Source organism: Bison bison, unplaced genomic scaffold, assembly GCF_000754665.1.
Source record: "Bison bison bison isolate TAMUID 2011002044 unplaced genomic scaffold, Bison_UMD1.0 scf7180017851926, whole genome shotgun sequence".
NCBI lineage: Eukaryota > Metazoa > Chordata > Mammalia > Artiodactyla > Bovidae > Bison > Bison bison.
In genome coordinates, this window is record NW_011482499.1 from 40,445 (window position 1) to 67,047 (window position 26,603).

At 40.3% G+C, this 26,603-nt stretch overlaps 1 protein-coding gene across 1 annotated transcript in view; it reads left to right on the top strand.

Annotated features, from left to right (window-relative positions):
* The window catches only part of FMO2 (flavin containing monooxygenase 2 (non-functional)), a 41,427-nt gene extending 25,403 nt beyond the window's left edge, over positions 1 to 16,024 (top strand). The window contains exons 4-9 of the mRNA XM_010851894.1: positions 2,105 to 2,267; positions 5,832 to 5,974; positions 9,765 to 9,964; positions 11,231 to 11,583; positions 14,308 to 14,380; positions 15,365 to 16,024. Coding sequence (XP_010850196.1) covers positions 2,105 to 2,267; positions 5,832 to 5,974; positions 9,765 to 9,964; positions 11,231 to 11,583; positions 14,308 to 14,380; positions 15,365 to 15,710 — 1,278 coding nt within the window. The 3' untranslated portion in view covers positions 15,711 to 16,024. The remainder of the gene's footprint in view (positions 1 to 2,104; positions 2,268 to 5,831; positions 5,975 to 9,764; positions 9,965 to 11,230; positions 11,584 to 14,307; positions 14,381 to 15,364) is intronic.
* Positions 16,025 to 26,603: the final 10,579 nt, after the last annotated feature.

The window sequence follows — 26,603 nt, forward strand, 5'->3', positions numbered from 1 at the left end:
GCCTTGATGTACTCCTTTTCCTATTTGGAACCAGTCTGTGGTTCCATGTCCAGTTCTAACTATTGCTTCCTGACCTGCATATAGTTTTCTCAAGAGGCAGGTCAGGTGGTCTGGTATTCCCATCTCTTGAAGAATGTTCCACAGTTTATTGTGATTCACACAGTCAAAGGCTTTGGCATAGGCAATAAAGCAGAAATAGATGTTTTTCTGGAACTCTCTTGCTTTTTTGATGATCCAGCAGATGTTGGCAATTTGACCACTGGTTCCTCTGTGTTTTCTAAAACCAGCTTGAACATCTAAAAGTTCACAGTTCACGTACTGTTGAAGCCTGGCTTGGAGAATTTTAAGCATTACTTTACTAGTGTGTGAGATGAGTGCAATTGTGCAGTAGTTTGTGCATTCTTTGGCATTGCCTTTCTTTGGGATTAGAATGAAAACTGACCTTTCCCAGCCCTGTGGCCACTGCTGAGTTTTCCAAATATGCTGGCATATTGAGTGCAGCACTTTCACAGCATCATCTTTCAGGATTTGAAATAGCTCAACTGGAACTTCATCACCTCCATTAGCTTTGTTTGTAGTGATGCTTTCTAAGGCCCACTTGACTTCACATTCCAGGATGTCTAGCTCTAGGTGAGTGATCACACCGTTGTGATTATCTTGGTTGTGAAGATCTTTTTTGTACAGTTCTTCTGTGTATTCTTGCCACCTCTTCTTAATATCTTCTGCTTCTGTTAGGTCCAAATTTGAAATCTTTCAACTGAAAATACCCAGACATTTTGTAGCCTTTTCACAACATTCCACATACATTTTTTAAAACTGTAAAAGCTTCAAAATTGCCAACATAGCATTTTGAAAAATATCTGAAATTTTGAAAAGCATGTAAAAGGGGCTCAAACACTTGCCAGCAAGAGGGATGCATGCCATTCATCTGGGAGAAACTCTTCACTTCCTTTGACATTGCTTCTTAAATACAGCAAACACAACATTTATATACACTTTCAAAAATCCATAAACCTCCACACAGCAAACAACATTTACAAAAAGTCAATAAACCAGTAAATTATTTAATCCAAATGAGAGTATGAAATGTATTGCTAGCAAGACATTTTAAAAATGAGCCTGTGCTCTGCAAGAGAAGCCCACACACTACATTAAAAAAAAAAAAATGAGTGGATATGAACAGACAATTCACAAAGCAAGGAATGTTGTGCAAATGTAACAATAAATATTACCAAAAAAAAATTCGCACTCACTAGTAAACAACAATATGCAAAATAAAGGATATGATGCAGACTTCCTTGGTGGCACAGTGGATAAGAATCCCTCTGCCAATGCAGGGACACAGGTTTGATCCCTGGTCCAAGATGATTCCATATGCCACAGAGCAACTAAGTCCATCCACCACAATTACTGAGCCTGTGTGTTGCAAATACTGAGCCTATGTGCCGCAGCTACTGAAGCTCTCATGCCCTAGAGACCATCCTCAGCAACAAGAGAAGCCACCTCAACGTGAAGCCCATGCACCACAATGAAGAGTAACCCCCACTCTCCGCAATGAGAGAAAGCCTGTGAGTAGCAATGAAGACCCAGTGCAACCAAACATAAATTAATTTTTTTTTCAAAAGCACATGATGCCTTTAATAAAATAAATAGGAACAACTCACCATTCATGGAGTGCTGTCATGGTGCCAGGCACTATTCATGGAATATCTTCTCTAACACTGAGTCTGCAAGAGGTCAACACAAAAGTTTTGTGATAAATGCTGACTGTTTGATCACTTGAATGATGAACACGTATTTTGTATCTTGCCCAGAGTTTTGCCGTGATTTTCTAAGTCTCTCTCCTTATTCAGTCCTTAACGCTGGTTCCCACTGCTAAGTCAGGCCTCTCACACAAAGCAATACATCCTTGGTAGCATGTGCCATGGAAGAAGCAGCAGGGCACACTTAGCTGTCTTTGCCTTAAGTGGCTTGAAATGGCTTCAAATGGAATCTCAATGGAGCCAGACATTGCACTCTACCCTTACCCACTCCTGGGCACTGGATAAGGCCCCTTTTATGCCAGAGTAATTCTCGATGATGCCTTCTCTGTGTTTGATTCCAGACAACCGTCCTCAGTGTGAAAAAACACCCAGATTTTGCATCCTCTGGCCAGTGGGTGGTTGTTACCAAGAACAATGGCAAGGAGCAAAGCGCTGTCTTTGACGGAGTCATGGTCTGCAGCGGCCATCACATCCTTCCTCATCTCCCACTGGAGTCATTTCCAGGTGAGGCCTGTGCAGAGCCCCAGCTTTTGGGAGTAGGTGTCCAGGTATTTAATGTTCAGGCTGGATTGACAGCAAAACTGGCTAGCTACTGCAACTCAGCATAATATTAAAATCAGGATAGAGCCAGAAACATGAAAGACTCCAAATACCATCTTTGTTTCTTTTGAGCCCTTCAGGTCTTCATTATTAGAGTTCAGCCAAAGTTCAGCCTCCCCCAAAGTTACTAAATGTTACTCAGAATTTCAGAGAATTTTCAACCAAGTTGGTTTTCTGTTGGAGAGATGCTTTCAGCCATATACCTTACCTTACGACAGGGAAGCCTGGCGTGCTGCAGTCCATGGGGTTGCAAAGAGTCGGACAGGACTGAGAGGCTGAACAATAACAAAAGCTTACCCTGACCTTTTTCTATCCTGCCAAACACTTGTGACTTTGTTTCATTTCGGGGACTTCCACAGAGCCATCCCCACAGCCAGGGTTACTGGGGGTAGTTTCTGGACATCAGTGCTCCTATAGGATAGTGATGGATTCGAGGAGTACAGGGGAAGATGCCCCTCCCAGGCCTCTCCCTAAGAGAGCACATTTCCTTCCCAAGGCCTTTAGTAAAACATTTAATAGGGTGGTTCAGTCCAAGCCCCACATTACTCAAACCACCTGAGGAGCTTTTAAAGTTCAAATGACCTTCAAAGATTCAACTGGTCTAGGGTAGGCCTAGGTCAATTACTTGTTCAAGTGATTTTCAATATGCAACCCGGACTGAGGCTTCCTGATCTAAAGCAATGGAACTTTCCAACAGAATCACCTGGAGGACTTTTAAAACCACAACTTTCTAGCCTCCATCCCTAGCATTTCCAGCTCTGTAGGTCTAGGCTGAGAATTTGCATCTCTAACAAGTTCTCCGGTGATGCTAATACTGCTGGCCAAGGGACCAACACTTTGAGAACTCATATGATCTAAAGGAGAAGGAAATAGCAACCACTCCAGTATTCTTACCTGTAAAATTCCATGGACAGAGGAGCCTGGCAGACTACAGTCCATGGAGCTGCAGAGTCGTATGTGACTGAAGCAACTGAGCACATGATCTAAAGGCTCTTTCAAGCAACCCATCATCAAAGACAAGTACTTTAATAAGGTCCTGTTTTCCTGGGAAAAGACACAGATGTTTATCTTCAAAAAGGCCTGTCCACGGAAGCAATCTAGATGTCCATCGACAGATGAATGGATAAAGAAGCTGTAGCACATTCATACAATGGAATATTACTCAGCCATAAAAGTGAACACATTTGAGTCAGTTCTAATGAGGTGGATGAACTTAGAATCTATTATACAGAGTGAAGTCAGAAAGAGAAAAACAAATAAATAGTATATTAATACAAATACATGGAATCTAGAAAGATGGTGCTGATGAACCTATTTTCAGGGCAGCAATGGAGACATAGACATAGAGAACAGACTTGTTGATATGGGTTGGGGTGGGGGAAGGAGAGGGTGGAACGAATGGAGAGAGGAACATGGAAACATATACACTACCATATGCAAAATAGATAGGCAGTGGGAATTTACTGTATGACTCAGGGAACTCAAACTGGGGCTCTGTGACAACCTAGAGGGGTGAGATGGGAGGCAGGTTCAAGAGAGAGAGAACAAATGTATACCTATGGCTGATTCATATTGATGTATTGAAGAAATCAACACAATATTGCAAAGCAATTATCCTTCTGCTGCTGCTGCTGCTAAGTCACTTCAATCGTGTCCAACTCTATGCACCCCCATAGACAGCAGCCTACCAGGCTCCCCTATCCCTGGGATTCTCCAGGCAAGAGTACTAGAGTGGATTGCCATTGCCTTCTCCAAATTATCCTTCAATTAAAAACAAAATTTTTTTAAAAGGCTCTCCAAAGAAGACATACAGATGGCTTACAAACACATGAAAAGATGCTCAACATTGCTCATTATTAAAGAAATGCAAATCAAAACCACAAAGAGGTATCACCTCACACTGGTTAGAATGGCCATCATCAAAAAGTCTACAACAATAAATGCTGGACAGGGTGTGAAGAAAAGGAAATGGTCTTGCACTGTTGGAGGGAATGTAAATTGATACAGCTGGTATGGAAGACAGTATGGAGATTCCTTAAAAACCTAGGAATAAAATCACCATATGACCCAGCAATCCCAGCCCTAGACATATACCCTGAAGAAACCAGGGTTGCAAAAGCCACATGTATCCCATTGTTCATTGCAGCACTGTTTACAACAGCTAGAACATGAAAGCAACCTAGATGCCCATTGACAGATGAATGAACCAAGAAGTTGTGGTACGTATACACAGTGGAATGTTACTCAGCCATAAAAAGGAATGCATTTGAATTAGTTCTGATGACGTGGATGAACCTAGAACCTATTATACAGAATGAAGTGAATCAGAAAAAGAAAGATAAATATCATATTATAACACACATATACCGAAACTAGAAAGATGGTTTTGAAGAATTCATTTACAGGGCAGCAATGGAGAAACAGATATAGAGAATGGACTTATAGACATGGGGAGATGGGAGGAGAGGGTGAGATGTAAAGAAAGAGTAACATGGAAACTTACATTACCATATGTAAAATAGGTACCCAATGGGAATTTGCTGTATGGCTCAGGAAATTCAAACAGGAGCTCTGTATCAACCTAGAGGGGTGGGATGGGGAGGGAGATGGGAGGGAGGTTTTAAAGGGAGAGGATATATGTATACTTATGGCTGATTCATGTTGAGGTTTGACAGAAAACAACAAAATTCTGTAATCCTTCAGTAAAAAAATTAATTAAAAAAAAGGCTCATCCAGTAAGTTGCTGACTTACTGCAATGTGGAAACTATCCTTTGCCTTAAATGTGCCTTGTTTTTAGTTTATTTTAGTTTTTATTTGCTTTTGCAAAATAAGAAAGACGAATATTATTCCAATTATTACGCAATTACAATAATAGCACTTAATACTATGTTTAAGAAACATTTAAAAGAATATATGCTATGTGATATTGAAGTATCATTGTATAGTCCAAAATAGGATAATGGATGGCTGGAAATCAATACCTGACTCTGCTCTGTTTATCAAAACCATCTGTCCTCTAGTAAATACCTAAGCTGCAACCTCTGAAATCAACTTTTTTGGTGCTGAGCTATAGGCTTGGGCTTCCCTGGTGGTTCAGATGGTAAAGAATCCACCTACAATGCAAGAGACCTGGATTCAGTCCCTGTGTTGGGAAGATCCCTTGGTGGAGGAAATGGCTACCTACTCCAGTGTTCTGGCCTGGAGAATTCCATGGACTGTACAGTCCAGAGGTTGCAAGGAGTCAGACACGACTGAGCAACTTTCACTTCACTTCACCATATGCTTAACCTAACATTTTTTACATGCTTCATACTTTGAGTTTGCCAGTTGGCCTTAATATTGTAACTTCCCTAAGAGGGGAAATAACAAAACAAATGATTGATCCCAGAAAGGAAAAGCTGACAGTGCAGTTTTATTGAAATTAACTTGACATAGTTCATGGATTTCTCTTTTCTTCACCCCCAAAGGTATCCAGAAGTTCAAAGGCCAATATTTCCATAGCCGCCAATACAAGCACCCAGAGGGATTTGAAAAGAAACGCATTTTGGTGATTGGAATAGGAAACTCAGCCTCAGATATTGCAGTTGAGTTGTGTAAGAAGGCTGCTCAGGTAACATGCTTCCTGATTACCTTGTCTGCTAGGGGTCGGGGCCGGCGGGGAGGAGAGGAAAAGGGAAGGGCATAGTAGAAAATCACAGCCATATAACCAAGGCTCCATTACTTGAAAATTGGTTGATTAGTTGGTTGGTTGCCCAGTGTGGTATCATAGGAAATCTAGAAATCAGGAAGCCAGTCAATCTCCCAGCTTTGCCATTAATCAGCTGTGTAACCTAGAGCAAGACATTTTACTTCTCTGGACTTCTCTCTTTAGTTTGGATCAGACAACATTCAGCACAGGAGGCCTTGTTTCTACCCAGGGGCTTCTATGAGTTGACTTGCTCATTTTTGGAGGAGTGCCTTTTAGAAATTAAATGCATATTTGAATTCTATTTGAAATGTAAACAATCCATAGTTCCCAAGAATCATTTTTTTAAAAAAAGAGAGATTAAATAGACAGTAAGACTCCCGAACAAGATCATAAATATTTAGGTGCTTCCTGAGGCCTTCCGACCACTGTTATCTTTGCACCTGTTCAGGAATGACACAGCTTAGCTGCAAGCGTCAAACATTACAAGATGCAAATGATGCTGACAGAGATGGTTGGGAATAGCAGAAACTAAATCCCTTTTAGAAGGACAGGCCTAGGCAAAGATGGGAAAATAGCTTAGGTTCCTCTCCCCGCAGCAAGCCCTTTCAACATGGTCTGGATTCCAGGGGCTCTATCACTCTTACACGGGCCTCTTTACCCTGGCATCTTCTGGCTACTCAGGACTTACTGTGGCCATGTCTACCACTGCCAAAAGTGCCCTATGCTGAGACTCACACTGTCAGGACTCAGATGTTGTTGTGGTTCTTGGGCAGTCATATTTGACTCTGTGACCCCATGGAACTATAGTCCTCCAGGCTCCTCTGTCCATGGGATTTCCCAGGCAAGAACACTGGAGTGGGTTGCCATTTCCTTATCCAGGAGATCTTACTGGACCGGGAATCTAACATGCATCTCCTGCACTGGCAGGCACTGACTCATACCACTGAGCCACCAAGGAAGCTCCAGGGCTCAGATATTGAATAGCAAATGTGATAAACATACGTGGTGCTTCCCCAGGAGGTTAATGAAGGGGTTCCACTGGGACCTGTCAGAGTTACCACCCTGAGGACAGAGCAGGTCACTAACACCAGAAAGAGTTGTACTAGACACAGGAGGTCCTCACCTTATTTATGAAAGGAAACCACTTTTCATTTTTCAAAGTTTTAAGGCCTTCATGTGAAGAACAAGTAAAGAGGCAGTAACTGTAAAGGCTCGGAGAAAAGCCAGCTCAGGTCGGGGAGGTGCCAAGTTCAGTCCCCTTACTGTTTGGAAAACCTGACAAGCTTGAGGAAGGGAGTATGATGAAAGGAGCTGACCTAGCCGTCAACTAAGTGAAGCTCCATACTAGACCACTACATGTTGCAGGTCAGTGATTTGGACTTAGAACAGTTGATCCAAAGATCTTAGATTGCAAGAGTCTATTTCCTCATATGGGCTTTGTCATGTAACAGCCTGTCTATCATGCTAGATTCAGTATTAAGTAAGCACCTTAGCTATATTTGTGTGCCTTCCAGCTCATTAATCTTTAAATAGTCTTTCCAACATTTATTAGATTAATAACATAATTGATCATTATGATAAAATATCTTACACAGAGTAATGCACTCTCAATCCTTCTTTGACAAGGCTTACCAGAGATTTTCTAGGAGCTGTGTAGGTAAGAGTTAGAACCAGGTGCACCTGCAAAGCTTAAAATTACAGTCTAAACTCACCTTAGTCCTGAGTGTGCCCTGCTTTTGTTAAAGGAAGTTCATGTTCATAATTATATGACTTGTTATACCATAGTCCAACCATCCACTCAAAATGCTGTGTGATGGTGCTGAGTCATCCATACACTTTCCCACCAAAACCCAAATCTCTGGTCCTTTGCCTGAAGTATGCATCTGATCCTAAATCCTCAGACATATCACACTGATACAGCTAGTGGAGCTAGCCAAATTAGACTCCCCTGCTGCAGGTATGGTGACAGAGAAAGAAAGGGAATAAAACAGGCAGAGCTTCCAGTGTGAACATGGATTGATCCTAAGTGTGTTATTCACTCAGTCATGTCCAACTCTTTGTGACCCCATGGACTGTAGCCTACCAGGCTCCTCCGTCCATGGAATTCTCCAGGCAAGAATACTGAAGTGGATAGCCATTCTCTTCTCCAATGGATCTTCCCAATCCAGAGATCAAACCTAAGTCTCCTGCATTACAGGCAGATTCTTTACCAACTGAGCCACCATGGAAGCCCTAAAGAAGAAGGACAGATGATAAGTAATGGAAAAAGATTTCATAGAAATATTTAAGTACATTACCTAATACCTAGCCAAAGTATTGGCTAAGCCAACAAAAGAATAGCAGCAGAAACAGTCAGGATGTTAAGTATATTACTACACACACACCAACAATTCAACACCATTTTATACAAGTGCTACTCTACAAGTTAAGGAGTTGAGACCCAGAAAAATTTGCTTCCAAATTCTGGCTCACTCCAGATATGAGGCACTACATGAAACTCCTCCAGCCTAAATTTACAAAATAATAATAGCTAGCAATACCTGTCATTAGCCAAGCAACAATTTCAGTCCTTTACATGTATCATCTCCTTTAATTGGTACAATAATTCTATGAAGCAAGTACTGCTACTACCCCTATTTTATGGAGAGAGAAACAGAGACACAGAGAGGTTGAAGTAACTCACTCAAGGCAACACAGCTTGTAAGTAGTAAGGCTGGGAGTCAAACCCAGGTAGTCTGAATCCAGAGTCCTCGATCTAGAATTCACAGTCTTCAACTCTTAAGTCAATCAGTTCCTTACAAGGGAGTATTAATGTGTTTATCAAGTCCTTGTACAATAGAACTCACAGAGTTCTGGCATGTAAAAGTACTGACATGCAAAATTTTAAGAAGCAAATGAAATATGCACTTGGTCAATGGAGAAGTAACAGTAAACAAGGTAAAATACACTTGAAAAGAGATTTAAATGTACATCTTGAAAACAAGGGCAATATGAGTATACAAGGTAAGGAATACATCTGATATATACACAAACACACTACTAGATATAAAATAAAAGCCCATGTGTAAAATATATAATCAACAAGGAACTACTGTATAGCACAGGGAAATATACTCAGTACTCTCTAATAACCTATATGGGAAAAGAATCTGAAAAAGAATAAATATATGTATATATATATTAATATAACTGATTACTTCCCATATTAACTTCCATATAAAGTAATATCTATGAATAATAAAGGTTAGATTTTTAAACTCTGAGTTTTTAAAATAAATTCAAAGTTAAAAATCTGGCTTTTAGGCTGCGATCATACATATTTCCTTGGATTATAATTGTATACCTTTGCTATAAAAACAACTTGGGTTGGATAGAAAACTGAGAGGAGGGAAGACGTATTGAACCATGATGTAAAAATAGATTTGTGGGTTTTATGGTTGATTTAGCCCAGATTTTCTCAGATCTCCTTGAAGTTCTCAAGACTATGGTAGTCTTCCTCTATCAGCATAACTACCTCTGGGCACCACTTGTACAATAAAGCTGACCCAGAGCAGTGAAAACTAGAAGATCCTTCACTTTGAAGTCAATCATCTTTAAGACAAAGCATTTCAGCCAGTTCTGGGGCCATACATGTGATATATTATCTACACAGTGGGTTCCTCCCAAAAAAGATGATGCCCTAATGTGAACTGCATTCCTTTTTGCTCACCAGGTGTTTATCAGCACCAGACATGGTTCCTGGGTCATAAGTCGTATCTCTGAAGATGGCTATCCCTGGGACTCAGTGTACCACACCCGGTTTAAAACCCAGCTCCGAAATGCCGTGCCACGAATAGTTGTAAAATGGATGATGGAAAATGGGATGAATCAATGGTTCGACCATGAAAATTATGGCCTTATCCCTCAAAACAAGTAGAGTTACTTTGCTTTTTTATGGTATACTCATTGATAATCAGGGTTGTCAGAAGGGTTTCTCTTTGAAAAGAGCCAGATCACTAACATGGTAGTTCAGACCACAACCTAACAGTATGGGTACCATATAGCTCCCAGATTTTGAATCCCAGATTCATTTTGTATGCCTTTTAAAAAGTTAATATTTGAGAAGATGAAGTATAAATATGAGTTGCTCCAGAGAGTAGAACTGGGATCGGGGGAGGACTTCCTAATACCCAGAGCTATCCAACATTGAAAAAGGCTGTTTTAAGAGATTGTGACCTTCCTTTCAGAGGGTGGGGTGGGAAAACTGATCCAAATTCTACAGGAGCCTGTTATCAAATAAAGAAAAATAAACAGCCATATTTTTTGCTTGTATTCATAAGATCAGTGATGTATATCTTGGAGATTAACAGGCAATGAATATGTTCTCAAAAGCTACCCATGGGAAGAACTCTTATGGTGTAGAGTTAGCAAAGTATAACAGGCTCCTTCCCCGCTCCCCCGCCAAAAAAAAAGAACAGGCGAGCTTTGCAGTCTTTAAACAAATGCAATGTGGCTGCTGTATTCTGAGATCTGATATATATGCCATGCAGCCTTTTTTTTTTTTTTTAAGTGGTTCTCAAATCTAAAAAAAAAAAAAGGAAATTCTAGACATGTAACCAGACTTTGCTCCACTATTCATGTTATAATGCTATCCATGGATATTCGAGATCAAGAGATATCCCCAAACTTAATTCTGTGCATTAATTTTCACACTAATCTCTTAATTAGTTTCAAAACTGATGGGAATTTAACAAATGTTTTCTTCCTTACTTATGATTAGATAGAGATTAAATGAAACAGCAAGATAATTAAAGGTATAAAACATAAAGCAACAGTGGAAATATCAGCAGGATAATGACAACTGGAATACTCGGGAATTGATCACAGCCTTTGGCATTTTGTCTAAATCCTTAGGATGTCTCTTTTTTTGCAATGTGTTTTGCCCACATCATCTACATGCATGTTTTCCTTATTTGTTGAAGGAAGAGATATATGACATGTGAATAAAGTCTCATGTGACATGAGAATAAAGTCTGAGAGTAAAGCTTGGGGTAGGCCAAGTTAGACAGTCAAGTTAGAAACTTTTACAAATATTTCAGAAACCACTCTTTTCTCAGATCCAACCCCATAAAATATTAACAGAGTTCAAAACTCCTCATTAAATACTCCTTTCTGAGTGTTTTCTTCTGTGTGTTTCAGATACCTCGTTAAAGAGCCTGTTGTAAATGATGATCTTCCAAGTTGTATACTCTATGGAGCCATCAAGGTGAAATCAAGAGTGAAAGAACTCACAGAAACATCTGCCATCTTTGAAGATGGAACAGTGGAAGAGAACATTGACATCATTGTCTTTGCAACAGGATATACTGTTTCTTTTCCCTTCCTTGAAGATCTTGTTAAAGTAGAGAATAATATGGTCTCGCTGTACAAATTCATATTCCCTCCTCAATTGGAGAAGTCAACTCTTGCATGCATTGGCCTCATCCAGCCCCTAGGTTCCATTTTCCCAACTATTGAACTTCAAGCTCGTTGGGTAACCAGAGTTTTCAAAGGTAAGTGAGTGGGTTAGCAGGCAGGTGAGTGGCTGAGGGTTTCACACTTGGTGGACTTTGCTCAAAAACAAGTTTAGAAAAGGAGGTTGCCAAAAAGAAGGTTTCCAACCTTGGCTGCTCTCACAAAACTGGCATCCTAAAAAATTAGCAGAGAATTCAAAAAATAACCAATACTGGGATACAAGAATAAATATCCATAATCATTCCTTTAAAATACTAGAAAATTCAGAGAATTTCAATTGGCTTAGTGTTAAGTACATATTACTTTTTGTTGGACTAATGAGAGAACAGTGAAGAAGGAAGACATCTATGACTCCAAGTTTTGCCTATAAAATGTTTATAAATTCCTTGGGATATGTGCAAATCAAGAGACCTAGGGCCTACTCCATACTTAACTTCAAATTAACTCTTAATATCTAAGCACCTCAACCTCACAGATCCCTACAAAGCTATAAAATTATTGAAATATTTCTCTCTGAGCATTGTGTAGCACTTTGCACTTCTCAGAAGACTATCTCCCTGATCCCAGGGTTCAATTCAGCTAAACAAAAATTTATTGAATATTCAGCCCTGTGCTGGAACTTGGTGGCATAGAGACAAATTTAAACGGATCATTTCAAGATAGTAAGACAAATGCTTTGTCAGAGGAATGCATGGAGTATTTGGAAAGAAGAGAAACGGTGCTGAGCAACAGCAGAGTGGGGCTGAGGAAGGGCATGTGGTCAAGGAAGACTCCTAGATAGTTGGGTTTGCCAGGTGCAGAAAAAGGAACCCTTAAGTGAGAACACAGGTGTGATATAGATGGAGAGTTACATGCTATCTGATATTCCTAGAACATGGGGTGTGAGGCAGAGAGGGGTGAAAGATTCTTCTTAGAGAGCAAGGGACCAAAACAGAGGAACCTTTTAAGGCACACTAACAAGCTTCAGAGAAGGCAGTGGCACCCCACTCCAGTACTCTTGCCTGGAAGATCCCATGGACAGAGGAGCCTGGTAGGCTGCAGTCCATGGGGTTGCGAAGAGTCGGACACTACTGAAGCGACTTAGCAGGGGCAACAGCAGCAACAAGCTTGAATACAAAATATAGATCAGCTCTTTCCTAATTTCCTGTTGTTATTTAGTCTCTAAGTCATGTTCAACTCTTGTGACTCTATAGACTGTACCCTGCCAGGCTTCTGTGTCCATGGAATTTCCTAGGCAAGAATACTGGAGTGGGTTGCCATTTCCTTCTCCAAAAGATCTTCCCAATCCAGGGATCAAACCTGCATATCCTGCATTGTGGGCAAATTCTTTGCTGCTGAGCCACCTGAAGCCCCTTCCCAAATTTAGCTGGTAGACCCAAAACCATCCAGTGGACCCTTAGGAACCCTGATTAAGTCTGGCCTGAGGACCTAGAGTCTCCACTTAAGAAAGCTCTTCTGCCAGAGGACCCAATGAAAGGTTCTAAGTAAAGACCAGACATTATCAGATTTACATTTTTGGTAGATTATTTCAGCATTAGTGTGAAAGATAGATTTGAAAGGCAAAAGGAATAGAGTCTCAGAGACTAGTGAGAAGGCTGTGTAATCGTCTATACTAAAACATGATACAACCTCAGCCAGGCAAAGAGACAACGTGGAGAAGAGAAATAGTTAAGGATAAAACCAGCAGGACATAATAATTGGCTCCAAGAAGAAAAATTAGAGGAAAAGAGCAGAATCACAGGTGACTTGCAGATCTCAGGTAGTGGAAACTGGATTGAAAGTGGTGTTGTGATGAGGGGAGGCATGTGGAAGAGTATGCAAGCCTAAGCAGGAGGACTTCAGTGATAAGCTCAATTTTGGACTCATTGAATCTGAGATGTCTGATGACTAGCCATATCCAGGGAGTGTTAGTTCTTCAGTCACGTCCGACTCTTTGCAACCCCATGGACTGTAGCCCACCAGGTTCCTCTGTCCATGGAATTCTCCAGGCAAGAATACTGGAGTGGGGAGCCATTCCCTTCTCCAAGGGATCTTCCTGACCCATGGATCAAACCTGGGTCTCCTGCACCACAGGCAGATTCTTTACTGTCTGAGCCCCCAGGGAGCCAAAAAAAGTGAAAGTGTTAGTTGCTCAGTCATGTCGGATTCTATGCAGCCCCATAGACTGTAGCCTGCCAGAGAGACTGACCATTTTTCAGCGTGTCTGAAGCTCCAGGGACACTTGTGACACAGATGGACCCCCAAGCACACAGTGAGAACTCACATCAATCTTTCTCCATCCCCACTGCCCCACCCTAGCTTGTGCCACTCTCTCCCTCATCTGCTTTACTTCACAGCCTCTTAACTGGTCTTGCTTCCTTTAAACTCACCTCCCTGGAACCCATTTTCCAAAATTCAACGCCTAGGAGAATCTTTCCAAAAGGCAAACCTGATCAGGTCACTTCCCACGGCTTCCCACCACCTTCAGAATGGAGCTCAAGCCACCTGGCACAGCTCCCTGGCTTCTTAGGCTCACTTTCCCTCTCCAGCTTCCTCTCTTAACTGCCACCACCCCACCTCAGAGTCCATGGTGTAGTCTGGTGAATCCTGGGCAACATTACACAGAACTCAATGTGACTGGCACACGCTGGAGTTCAACAGCACAGCCTCCCTGACTGGTTTAACATGGGTCAGTGGCCAAAATTTACATGTAAGAATCAATTACTAGATAAGGCAATGATACTGATTCAAACCAACTGCTCAACCAACCTTTTATTTTCTAGGCTTATGTACCTTGCCCTCAGAGAGAACTATGATGGAAGACATTATCAAGAGGAATAAAAAAAGAATTGACTTGTAAGAATTTTTTTAAATTCTTTACATAGAACAGTATTGAACTGCTCACAAGAATCACCTAACTGCTTCTTAAAAATGCAGATTCCTGGGACATAACCCAGACCAACCTAATCAAAATCTGGATGAGACTGGAAATTCATATTTTTGTGTTCTTCCAAGGTGATTCTTATATATGCTAGTTTAAGATCCAACTTCTTAAAAATAATCATTTCACCAAACAAGAACATTTTTCCTTGACATATTTTCATTTGTTTTGTATGATGCCTGTGTTAGATTCTATATCTTCTCACACACTGTGGTGGTGATAGTAGCCTGAGTATCTCTGGAAAGTTAGCTGGGGGAACTCCCATCAAAGCAAATTAGAAAGGAGTTGATATGGAATGAAAGTTGAGGATTTATACTTTGTGACACAGTAGAATCCATAAGTGATCTTAAGGATCCATTAAGAATCCATTCCATAAGGAATCCACAAAATTCCATAAGTGATTAAGTATATTGGAAGGTTTACTCGGGGGCCTTATATCACATGTAGGGATTATCTCACTTTCAAGTTCTAATTCATCTATTATATGCCAACCAGAGTGCCAGATACTTTAATAATTTAATAAGAAAATATTAAGCATCTCTTCTGTGCAAGACACCGAGCTACACTTTCATCTGTAATCTGGTGAATCTTTGCAACAATCCTGACTAGTTTTACTTGCCAGAAGATTTGTAGCTGCTTGCTAAATACCAAATAATAATAATGGTTATAAATCCCATCACATTCCTAGAACTTCCATGAATTCAGACTTATTTATTTTATATCCTACTCTCAATTTGAGATGTGGGTCTCCTGATGAAATCAACTAACACTTGCCACCAGAGTCATTCAAAACTCATGTATTCATTCATTCCTCTCTCCATTCTTTCAGCAGCTATTGAATACCTAATGTTCTTATATAACTTAGAATATTTTGTGACTGTCTTTTTTTCTACATTAAGGTTTGGAGAGAGCAATAGCCAGATACTGCAGACCAATCACATCGAATACTTGGACGAGCTCGCTGTAGAGATAGGTGTGAAGCCAGACATCCTTTCTCTCTTGCTAAAAGATCCTAAACTGGCTGTGAAACTCTACTTTGGGCCGTGCAACCCCTATCAGTATCGCCTGGTTGGGCCTGGGCAGTGGAATGGAGCCAGGAATGCCATCTTCACCCAGAAACGAAGGATACTGAAGCCTTTAAAGACACGGGCTATCAAAACCTCATCAACTTTCCCAGTTTCCTTCCTACTGAAAATCCTGGGGCTTCTTGCTGTTGTGGTGGCCTTTTTCTCCCAACTTCAGTGATTTTAATCTATCAGCATAATGCTTTAAGTTTTAATAGCAGTCAGTACCTCTTAAAGAAAAAAAAAAAAAAACTAAAAGAAAAAATATTAAATCTAAAGTCTAAATTTTAGAGTTGGAAAAAACACAGAGAGAGAAAGAGTTAGAAGAATTAGGTATAAAATGCATAAAACCAAAATTGTGTCATGAAATTTCTTTGCCATCCATCCTTCCCTCAAACTCACCAGACTCTCCAAAAAAAAAAAAAAATCAATATAGTAACACTGGCTGAATAGTGCTGCCAAGCCTGAATAAAGGAGAGCCATGTGGAAAAATAGTAGAATTACACAGGATGAAAAGCACCCGTGGTTTAAATTATTGGAAAATTTAAACAATGTGTAAATATTTAAATTTCTGCATGTTGTTCTTGATAATCCTCTTAGCCAAACTTTATTTGGTCACAAAGTTCTCAAATGTTAAGTCAGGCTTCATTTGCTTCATGGAGAATCACTCAAAAATACCGGAGAAAAAAAAAAAGTGAGAGGATAGACTTAGAAAACAGCAACATTTGGACAGGTTTTTAGGGCCTCACATTAAAAGCTGAGCAAACAGCCACTTTTCTTATATTTGTCTTATATTTTTGAAGGGCTTCCCTGGTGGCTCAGGCAGTAAAGAATTTGCCTGCAATGCGGGAGACCTGGGTTTGATCCCTGGGTAGGAAGATCTTCTGAAGGGAATGGCTACCCACCCCAGTTTTCTTGCCTGGAGAATTCCATGGACAGAGGAGCCTGGCGGGCTACAGTCCATGGAGTCACAAAGAATTGGACACAAGTGAGCGACTAACACTTTCACTTCACTATATTCTGATAGAGACACTGCTGTAAAATTAAAAATAAGCATACCATAATAGACAGATAGATGTATTTATAATATTACCATACATATAATATGTATTTACCATATATATATTGAGAGAGAGACTACTTATCATATAACAATGTGCACATTGTGTATATTATTTCATTTAATTCTCACGACAATTGCATGAGATGGGTGCAGCTCTTGTACCCATTTTACAGGCTATGAAACTGAGACTCAAGTTAGGTAACATGCCCAGGGCCATCCATCTCGTGATGGAGCTGGAATTGGAACTCAGGTTTGCCTGACTCCAGAACTGAATATCATAACCTTGCCCCATAATACTTATTTACAAAAACCTCTACTATTAACAAAATACTAAAGTTCTATTTATAGTCACATATGTATTACTTTTGTGGGTCCTTTACGTAGAAAACAATACTCTTCTCACAAATAAGATCTGATTAATTTTATTTATAATATTTGGGTTATATTTTAGCTAGGTCTAAAATTTGAAGGAATTTACAACAAAATAAATGCTTATATAATAACGTTAAAGATAATCATTTACATTTTCAAAAAACAAGTGTTAAGGGAAAAAAAGTGTATTTCCCAAGTAGATGAAAAGTATTTTAATGACTGGGCCTTGTATTTAGCTCTAACTAACTAATAACCAAGGCAAAAAGCAAAACAGTATGTAATCTTTGTCATCTGATAAAAGCAAGCATACCAGCTTGTTAGGAGAGACAGACATTTGCTTAGAACTGAACTTTAAAAATGTCACAAGCAATTCAATGTCAATAGATATTGAGCAACATAATAGATAAATATCTGGTTATAAAACATTCATCACAGCCATTATTTCTACAAATTGTGCTTTGGGAGATTAAACCATGTCACAAGCCCAGAACAAGACCTTCAAATATAGCAGAAAGGTCAGAGATTCAAGATTTAGACAAATTTCTCCTTTTATTCCTCCAAAGCCTTTGGGGTCACCACTCTTCACTTGGCCTAGATTTCTTTCTCAAGTGCCCAGAACAATGTGATGGCAATCCTGTCAGTGGAAACTCTTTAAAGGCTATTGAAATGATACCAGCCTTTAAATACAGGTGTTGTTGTTTTTTTTCATTGCTCCTATAAGCAGATTCCTTTGAAAAAGTGTATATGGTATATATACTCAGTTATCAATTAAAAACCAATTACCTTGCTAATTATTAAAAATCACTTACAAGCCATTATATTAGTAATAATAATAGAATGGAATTTATCAAGGCTTTATAGCAAGAGTAGGCAAACTACTGCCTGTAGGTCAAAACCAGCCCACTACTTAGATCTGTAAATGAAGTTTCACCGGAACACAGCCATTCCGTTTCACTGATTGTCTGTGGCTGCTTTGAAGCTGAAATGACAGCGTTGAGTAGTTGCTAACAAAAACAGTATGGCTCACAAAGCCTAAAATATTTACAGAAAGTTTGTAAATACAGAAAGCTTGCCAGTCCCTGCTTTGTAATGTGCAAAGCTTTGCCCTAATTGTTTTTTCATAACTCACTCATCATTACCACTACCCAGTGAAATGACTATGGTTATTATTCTATTTCTATAGTGGAAGATTGAGAATCAATTGTCAGGTCGATGCTGAATCAGTGGGGTGGCAGGGAATAATACCATTAGGACAAAATTGTTATTCAATTTACATTCTTGAAAATGTTTAGAAAGAAGATAATCACTTGAAATCATTCCAAGTATTCTGGTGCATTTTTTAAACATAAATAGTTCATATCCAGAGCCTGAGATTGATTAAGGAAGACTCATTCAAGTCTGTTCCTTTGCCTCTGTACATCCTGAAACCTGAAAGTATCCTAGATAAACAAACCATCTAAGATAGTTTGTTTCAAACTATGACCCACAGACATTTTCTGCATCAGAATACCTCAGAGAGTTTATAGAAGTGCAGATTCCTGAATAAAATGTAACTGTAATTCAGACCTGCTGGATTAGAATCTCCACTGCAATCTATAGTCTTGATAAATTCTCTGGAGGATTCTTGTGCACATTAAATCTTGGAAACATTGGTTTGAGGCTTCTCAAAAAAACACTGCTTTCAGAGATTAATCCATGAATTTTTCCCCTCCTAAGGCCCAAATTCCTCCTTAGGTTCAGTCTTACAATTTCTTGCTGTAGAATGTTTGTTCTCCTGAGAAGGATGTTAGCTAGCTACCATCTTCTTGCAAAATCTCTCCCTGTGATGGTTCCCTTTACTAACTTCTGATTTGAACTATTCTTCTCCAGATGATTGGTCCTTGAATTTCCACCCTCAAAGCCAAATGTGTCATATTTGCAGAAAAATAAAGATATTTGAAAAATAAAACTATTGGACCATCATATGTAACAAAATTCCAAGTAATAAAGGTTTTCAAAACTTAATTGAATTATAATCCAGCAGTCACATTATAATGAGGATGGCAAAAGAAGATTCTTCTTCATAACTGGTTTTTCATCCTGGAAGATGTTGCTGCTGGCCTGCAACGCCTTGTACAGAGCTTTTGGCTATTTCCCAAGAGGGAGAATATGTTTACACACAACATACCTCACTTTCTGGTCCAGTCTGCCTTATGACCAGACCATGGATCAATAAGGCTAAAACAAAGGCTTCTGAGATTGTTGTTGTTCAGTCACCAAGTCATGTCCAACTCTTCAAGACCCCATGGACTGCAGCATGCCAGGCTTCCCTGTCCCTCACCATCTCCCAAAGTTTGCCCAAGTTCATGTCCATTGCATCGTTGATGCCTTCCAGCCATCTCATCCTCCATTGCCCACTTCTCCTTCTGCCTTCAATCTTTCCCAGCATCAGGGTCTTTTCCAATGGGTCAGCTGTTCGCATCAGGTGGCCAAAGTATTGGAGCTTCAGCTTCAGCGTCAGTCCTTCCAACAAATACTCAGGGTTGATTTCCTTTAAGATTGATTTTAAGATTCTAATCTCTAATCCTGAGATTAGATTCTACTTAATTCAGTTTAGGTGCTAGAATGAGATTAAATATGCAAGGGTTTTATTAAGGAAAATGACTGCATGAGAGGAAAGAGAGAGAGCTGTGCAAGAAAAGGCTGAAAGAGTCACTGAACAGCAATGCAAGTCTGACCCTGAATGAAGGAGAGAGGGAAGATGGGTGGATAGAAACATCATAGACTGTTGTGCAGTCTAAAGAGGAATCGGCAGAGCCACTGGGGACACTTCAAGTCATCAGAGAAGCCCTGACTCTGCCGTGAATGAAATGTTTCAGTCTCTGGGCTATGTCATCACCGACTGAAAGCAGCTCATGGGAAAAGTAACCTGAGCATGAGTGCAGCAATGCATCTCAAGTACCGCAGCTAACGCCCTTGGTTAATCACACTCCCTATTGTGAAATATCTATAAAACACATTCTCATGGTTACCATAGGTTCATAATATTATCTTTATATTCTTTACTTAGTTGAATCAGCATTTTTAGATTAATTTACCTAGTTAGTCATCAGTTTCTTCCACAACCAATTCTGAGATATTAGTGTCCCTTCCCCTTGCCCCAAAACTTCCAGTCCCTAAAAGCCCAGACTCAAAGTGTTTGTGAGAGTACCAACAAGGAGATGCTATGGAGTTCTCCTTTCCTGCTGACACCTGACTCCTTTCCTCAGAAACTTTCAGTGGCTCTCCATCATTTATTATTCAAAATTCTCCACACCGGCTGTCACTTCCCTTCCCAGCACTCCTCCCACTGTGATGCCATCACATCTTCCCTCCAATGTTCTCAACACTGCCTCACTAGCTTCCCTTTCTTCACACTATCTACTCTTGCCTTCCCAATACTTTAGTAAGATCCCATCCTTCCTACAGTGCCAGGTCAAATGCTTTCCCCAGTCCCTCCAGCCAAAATATATCTCCTCCCCCTCTGTATTACCAAACCACTTTGTTTCAATTTTGCAATAGTGTTTACACTCCTGCCTTTTATTAGATTACTTCTGTAGCTCCTAAAGAAGTCACCTCAGTTTTCTGAGACTGAGTTTTCTCAACTGAGCATAGAAAAGGGGTCAGATGATCACTAATTCCCAGTAAGTATAATATTCTATGGTTTTATCATAATTTGTTAACTGTCAATTTTTTAATAATGGTTAAATAGAATGTCTTTTGTAGTTCACTAGCACTAACAGCATGGCACCCCACTCCAGTACTCTTGCCTGGAGAATCCCATGGATGGAGGAGCCTTGTAGGCTATAGTCCCTCGGGTCGCTAAGAGTCGGACACAACTGAGCGACTTCACTTTCACTTTTCACTTTCATGCATTGGATAAGGAAATGGCAACCCACTCCAGTGTTCTTGCCTGGAGAGTCCCAGGGACAGAGGAGCCTGTTGGGCTGCCGTCTGTGGGGTGGCACAGAGTTGGACATGACTGACACGACTTAGCAGCAGCAGCAGGAGCACTAACAGCAAAGGTGACAATTTTGTGCCAAGAAGCTACCAAACCCAACTTCCAGAAAATACACAGAAAAGGCTGCTTTGGCACTCCTCAGGGCAAAGCAGTAATAGGAATCATATTTTGGAACCAAAGGATCACTGCAAGTCACTGGGTCATTTTAAGGAAGGAAGAGAGTAAAGAGAATGCTCTCAGACATGAAAACAGAGATTCAAAGAACTCAGGTCACCACCCAGGGCCACATGAATAGTCATGTCTCCTGAATACCAGCTGGTATTGCTTCCTCTATCAGTTCAAACAAAGTGCAATTAAGACAGGCTGCTTTATCTTGTGGGTGAGAAGTATACACCTAAAACTTGTGTTTTCACACCCAGATATCCACCTATATCTGTCATATATTCTGGGAGAGGAATTTTAGTTATAACTATTAAACAGAGCTTTAATTGTTAGACATTCCTATACTTTGGGCTACTAGCCAGTAGAAAGTAATTGATTCTATAGGATCTTAATTTCTCTTATTGTGGAACTATTTCAAGTTTAGCAACCTAAAGAAACTGGAGAAAATAATAAAAAGTCATATATCGGTCATTTATTATGTTCTAAATATTATGAAGAATTCAATTTAATTTCATCATATTTAATCCTCATAGCCTATTTTATATACCGGGAAATTGAGACATAGTGGGCAAAAAGGCTTTTCCAAGTTATGTGGGTTATAAGCAAGCCCATCTGGGTTTTGCTGCCAGAACTGTCTGACTCTGCAGCCTGTGCTAAATGATGATTTGAAGGATGATGAATCAACAAAAAAATCATTTATTATTTCTTCATTTTCCAATGTCCATCTTATATTCAAGGTAAAATATCATGTTAATCAATTTTATCCCCTCTCTACACACCAAGAATGGGGCTGATCCACAAGAGAACTAAGAAGTTGATGAAATGCAAGTTGTCAAGAAGATTCAAAAATAGTTTTAATATATTTGTGTGTCTAATAAAATAACATAAAATTGTATGAATATCTACAGTAAAAAGTATGTTAACTTAGGTATTAAGGTATCTAAATAAGAATGGGGACAACATTTGTTTGAAAAAAATATTCTTACAAGTGCCTGGGGGCAAAAAAGAGAGACTTGAGTTTGGAGCAAAACGAAATTCTTCAGAAGAGAGAAAGGTTCAGGTTTTTTAAAAGAGGATGGAAGGAAAGAAAATAAGAACAAAAAGAAGAAAAGAACCAGCAGGATAGCAGAATGTTGGGTAGGAGGCCATGCAATCTCTCCTTGTGATTCTTCAGCTAGTCAATAAAGCTATTAAATACACACAAACACACACACACACACACAAATACTGAGTGGAGCTAGACATTTTGTGGAATAGAGAAGGAGCTAAGCCCTGCACTTACATTGGTTTGGGACAAAAAAGTAATAGCACAGAGTCCAATGCAGACATAGAGAAGACCGTGCAGTGGCTGGGAATACCATGATGAGCAAGAAAAGCCAGATGCACACTTTAAAGATTTAGATAACTGAGTTCTGTAGTGCTTACAAAGCACTTCCACAATTATTATCTAACCTAATCCTCACCACAGCCTCACGTGTTAGGCAAAACAAGGATGACTGTTCTACTCGGCACAGAATACTAATGAACCCTGATTTCTCACCAGTGTTCTTTCTGCTTCACCCCTCGCTGCTGTTCTAAATACAGTAAGTCCACTAGGTACAAATGAATTCCATTACCAGAGTGCATTGGTAAGTTCAATTTGTTTGTAAGTTCAACCAAGTTAGCTTAGGAGCCCACCAACACAATTGGCTACATAGTACCATACTATAATAGGTTTATTATACTTTTCACACAAATAATACATAAAAAATAAACACAAAAAATAAGAAAAAAATTTAATCTTATGGTACAGTACCTTGAAAAGCACAGTAGAACCAGTTATATCATCACTGCTTTTATGCTTGCTTCCAGATATCCTGACCTTGAAGTAAAGGTACTGTACTCAGTACTTTGTACAGTAAAGTATACAAAAGCACAACCGCTTATAGAAAATGCACACATGACAATGTACACCAGACACCTGAACTACCTTACATAATTGGACACACAAATGCACATTTGTGCCTTTGAAAGTTCACAACTTGAAGGTTCCCACATATGTCACCATGTAAACATTTCCCATTAATTACAAACTTCTTAGGCAGTTACAAAATATAATAGCACCTTAAGTGTTATAACAGTTTCTAACTCACTGTTGCAGACTTTCCCACAAAACTTTCATCAAGCTACAAAGACATCTAAGGGAACTTAAAGTGGCTGCTATTTGCTCTCATCCTTAGATGGCAGAGGTGTGAATCACTGATTCACCACTGTTGACAGAGAAAAGACCCATTTCAAGCAAAATAATTGGCCTCAAGTAGGCATGGTACAATTTCCACCTCCCCTTTCAATGCTACTGTTCTGCAGGTGTATTCTCACAAAAAGAAAAACAATCTCAACATGAAAGGCACTTAGGGAATTAACTCCACTTAAGAACACGTGTATTAAAATATATATATATATATATATATATTGAGGCACAGGGGGCTTCTTGATGCTTTTTGTGTGGGGGAGTTGAAGAGTAAGGAGTTGTGACTGTTTTAACTTTTTTAGAGGGAGAAAGAAAAAAATTGCAATGGGTGGTCCAATTTACAACTGGGACTAAAACTGAGTAAATTCTATGCTCTCTTTTAACTTTGAAATTCTGTGACTTTAAATATGAACAGAACAGGGGAAGAAAGGAAGGGAAGTGAGACTTCAGAAGATTATTTAAAAATGCAATGAAGGAGCAAACAAACATCCCTCTAGTGCATCAGTCATTACAAGCAAGGTGTGATGCATTAACAACAAATCCTTAAATCTCAAAACTCTGAAATAAGACAAAGACTATTTCTCTCTCATGCTATATATCCATTGGGAGTTAAGCTCTGCTCATCATAGTTACTCAAAGCATCAAGCTAATGGAACAGCCATGTTGAAAGTTTCTCCTTACCACACTGAAAGAAATGAAAGTTCTATGGGATCTCATGCTGCTGCTGCTGCTGCTGCTAAGTCACTTCAGTCATGTCCAACTCTGTGCAACCCCATAGACGGCAGCCCACCAGGCTCCCCCATCCCTGGGATTCTCCAGGCAAGAACACTGGAGTGGGTTGCCATTTCCTTCTCCAATGCATGAAAGTGAAAAGTTAAAGTGAAGTCGCTCACTCGTGTCTGACTCTTGGCGACCCCACGGACTGCAGCCCACCAGGCTCCTCCATCCACTGGGTTTTTCAGGCAAGAGTACTGGAGTGGGGTGCCATCATACCAGCAATTAAATCCTCTGAGCCCAGAAAAGACACTTGCTACTTTGGTTCACAGTTCACTGACCATGATCAGTCACATGTTCCCAACCAACCACTAACAGACCAAGAAGTTCAATCCTACCATGTACCCACAGAGCAGAAATTCCAAGTTACTTCCTAAAGATCACTATCATCCACCAGTTCAGTTTCTTAGGGTCTAGGTTTGTTTCAAAAAGGGGCCCGGATAGATTTCACCATTCCAAGGACTCAGTCAGTCAGTCAGTTCAGTCGCTCAGTCGTGTCCGACTCTTTGCGACCCCAAATATCGCAGCACGCCAGGCCTCCCTGTCCATTACCAACTCCCAGAGTTCACTCAGACTCACATCCATCGAGCCAGTGATGCCATCCAGCCATCTCATCCTCTATCATTCCCTTCTCCTCCTGCCCCTAATCCCTCCCAGCATCAGAGTCTTTTCCAATGAGTCAACTCTTCACATGAGGTGGCCAAAGGACTGGAGTTTCAGCTTTAGCATCATTCCTTCAAAAGAAATCTCAGAGCTGATCTTCAGAATGGACTGGTTGGATCTCTTTGCAGTCCAAGGGACTCTCAAGAGTCTTCTCCAACACCACAGTTTAAAACCATCAATTCTTCAGCGCTCAGTTTTCTTCACAGCCCAAGTCTCACATCCATACATGACTACTGGAAAAACCATAGCTTTGACTAGATGGACCTTTGTTGACAAAGTAATGTCTTTGCTTATTAATATGCTGTCTAGCTTGGTCATAGCTTTTCTTCCAAGGAGCATGCATTTTTTTAATTTCATGGCTGCAGTCACCATCTGTAGTGATTTGGGAGCCCCACCCCCTCGCCAAAAGAAAAGTCTCTCACTGTTTCCATTGTTTCCCCATCTATTTGCCTTAAAGTGATGGTACCAGATGCTATGATCTTAGTTTTCTGAATGTTGAGTTTTAAGCCAACTTTTGCACTCTCCTCTTTCACTTTCATCAAGAGGCTTTTGAGTTCCTCTTCACCTTCTGCCATAAGGGTGGTGTCATCTGCATATCTGAGGTTATTGATATTTCTCCCAGCAAACCTGATTCCAGCTTGTGCTTCTTGCAGCCCAGCATTTCTCATGATGTACTCTGCATATAAGTTAAATAAGCAGAGTGACAATATACAGCCTTGATGTACTCCTTTTCCTATTTGGAACCAGTCTGTTGTTCCGTGTCCAGTTCTAATTGTTGCTTCCTGACCTGCACATAGGTTTCTCAAGAGGCAGGTCAGGTGGTCAGGTATTCCCATCTCTTTCAGAATTTTCCACAGTTTATTGTGATCCACACAGTCAAAGGCTTTGTGGCATAGTCAATAAAGCAGAAATAGATGTTTTTCTGGAGCTCTCTTGTTTTTTCCATGATCCAGCGGATGTTGGCAATTTGATCTCTGGTTCCTCTGCCTTTTCTAAAAAACCAGCTTGAACATCTGGAAGTTCACAGTTCACATATTGCTGAAGCCTGGCTTGGAGAATTTTGAGCATTATTTTCCAAGGCCAGGGGCAGCAGCCGGGAGGAGCAACCCCACGTCCAAGGAGCAGTGGCTGCATGGGTGCAGGAGAGCCTCGAGGAACTATTCCACGTTCAAGGTCATGAGGGGTGACAGTGAGGAGATACCCCTCATCCAAGGTAAGGAGCAGTGGCTGCGCTTTGCTGGAGCAGCCGTGAAGAGATACCCCACGTCCAAGGTAAGAGAAACCCAAGTAAGACGGTAGGTGTTCCAAGAGGGCATCAGAGGGCAGACACACTGAAACCATAATCACAGAAAACTATTCAATCTAATCACACTAGGACCCCAGCCTTGTCTAACTCAATGAAACTAAGCCATGCCCGTGGGGCCACCCAAGACGGGCAGGTCATGGTGGAGAGGTCTGACAGAACGTGGTCCACTGGAGAAGGGAATGGCAAACCACTTCAGTATTCTTGCCTTGGGAACCCCATGAACAGTATGAAAAGGCAAAATGATAGGATACTGTAAGAGGAACTCCCCAGGTTGGTAGGTGCCTGATATGCTACTGGAGATCAGTGGAGAAATAACTCCAGAAAGAATGAAGGGATGGAGCCAAAGCAAAAACAATACCCAGTTGTGGATGTGACTGGTGATAGAAACAAGGTCTGATGCTATAAAGAGCAATATTGCATAGGAACCTGGAATGTCAGGTCCATGAATCAAGGCAAATTGGAAGTGGTCAAACAGGAGATGGCAAGAGTGAATGTCGACATTCTAGGAATCAGCGAACTAAAATG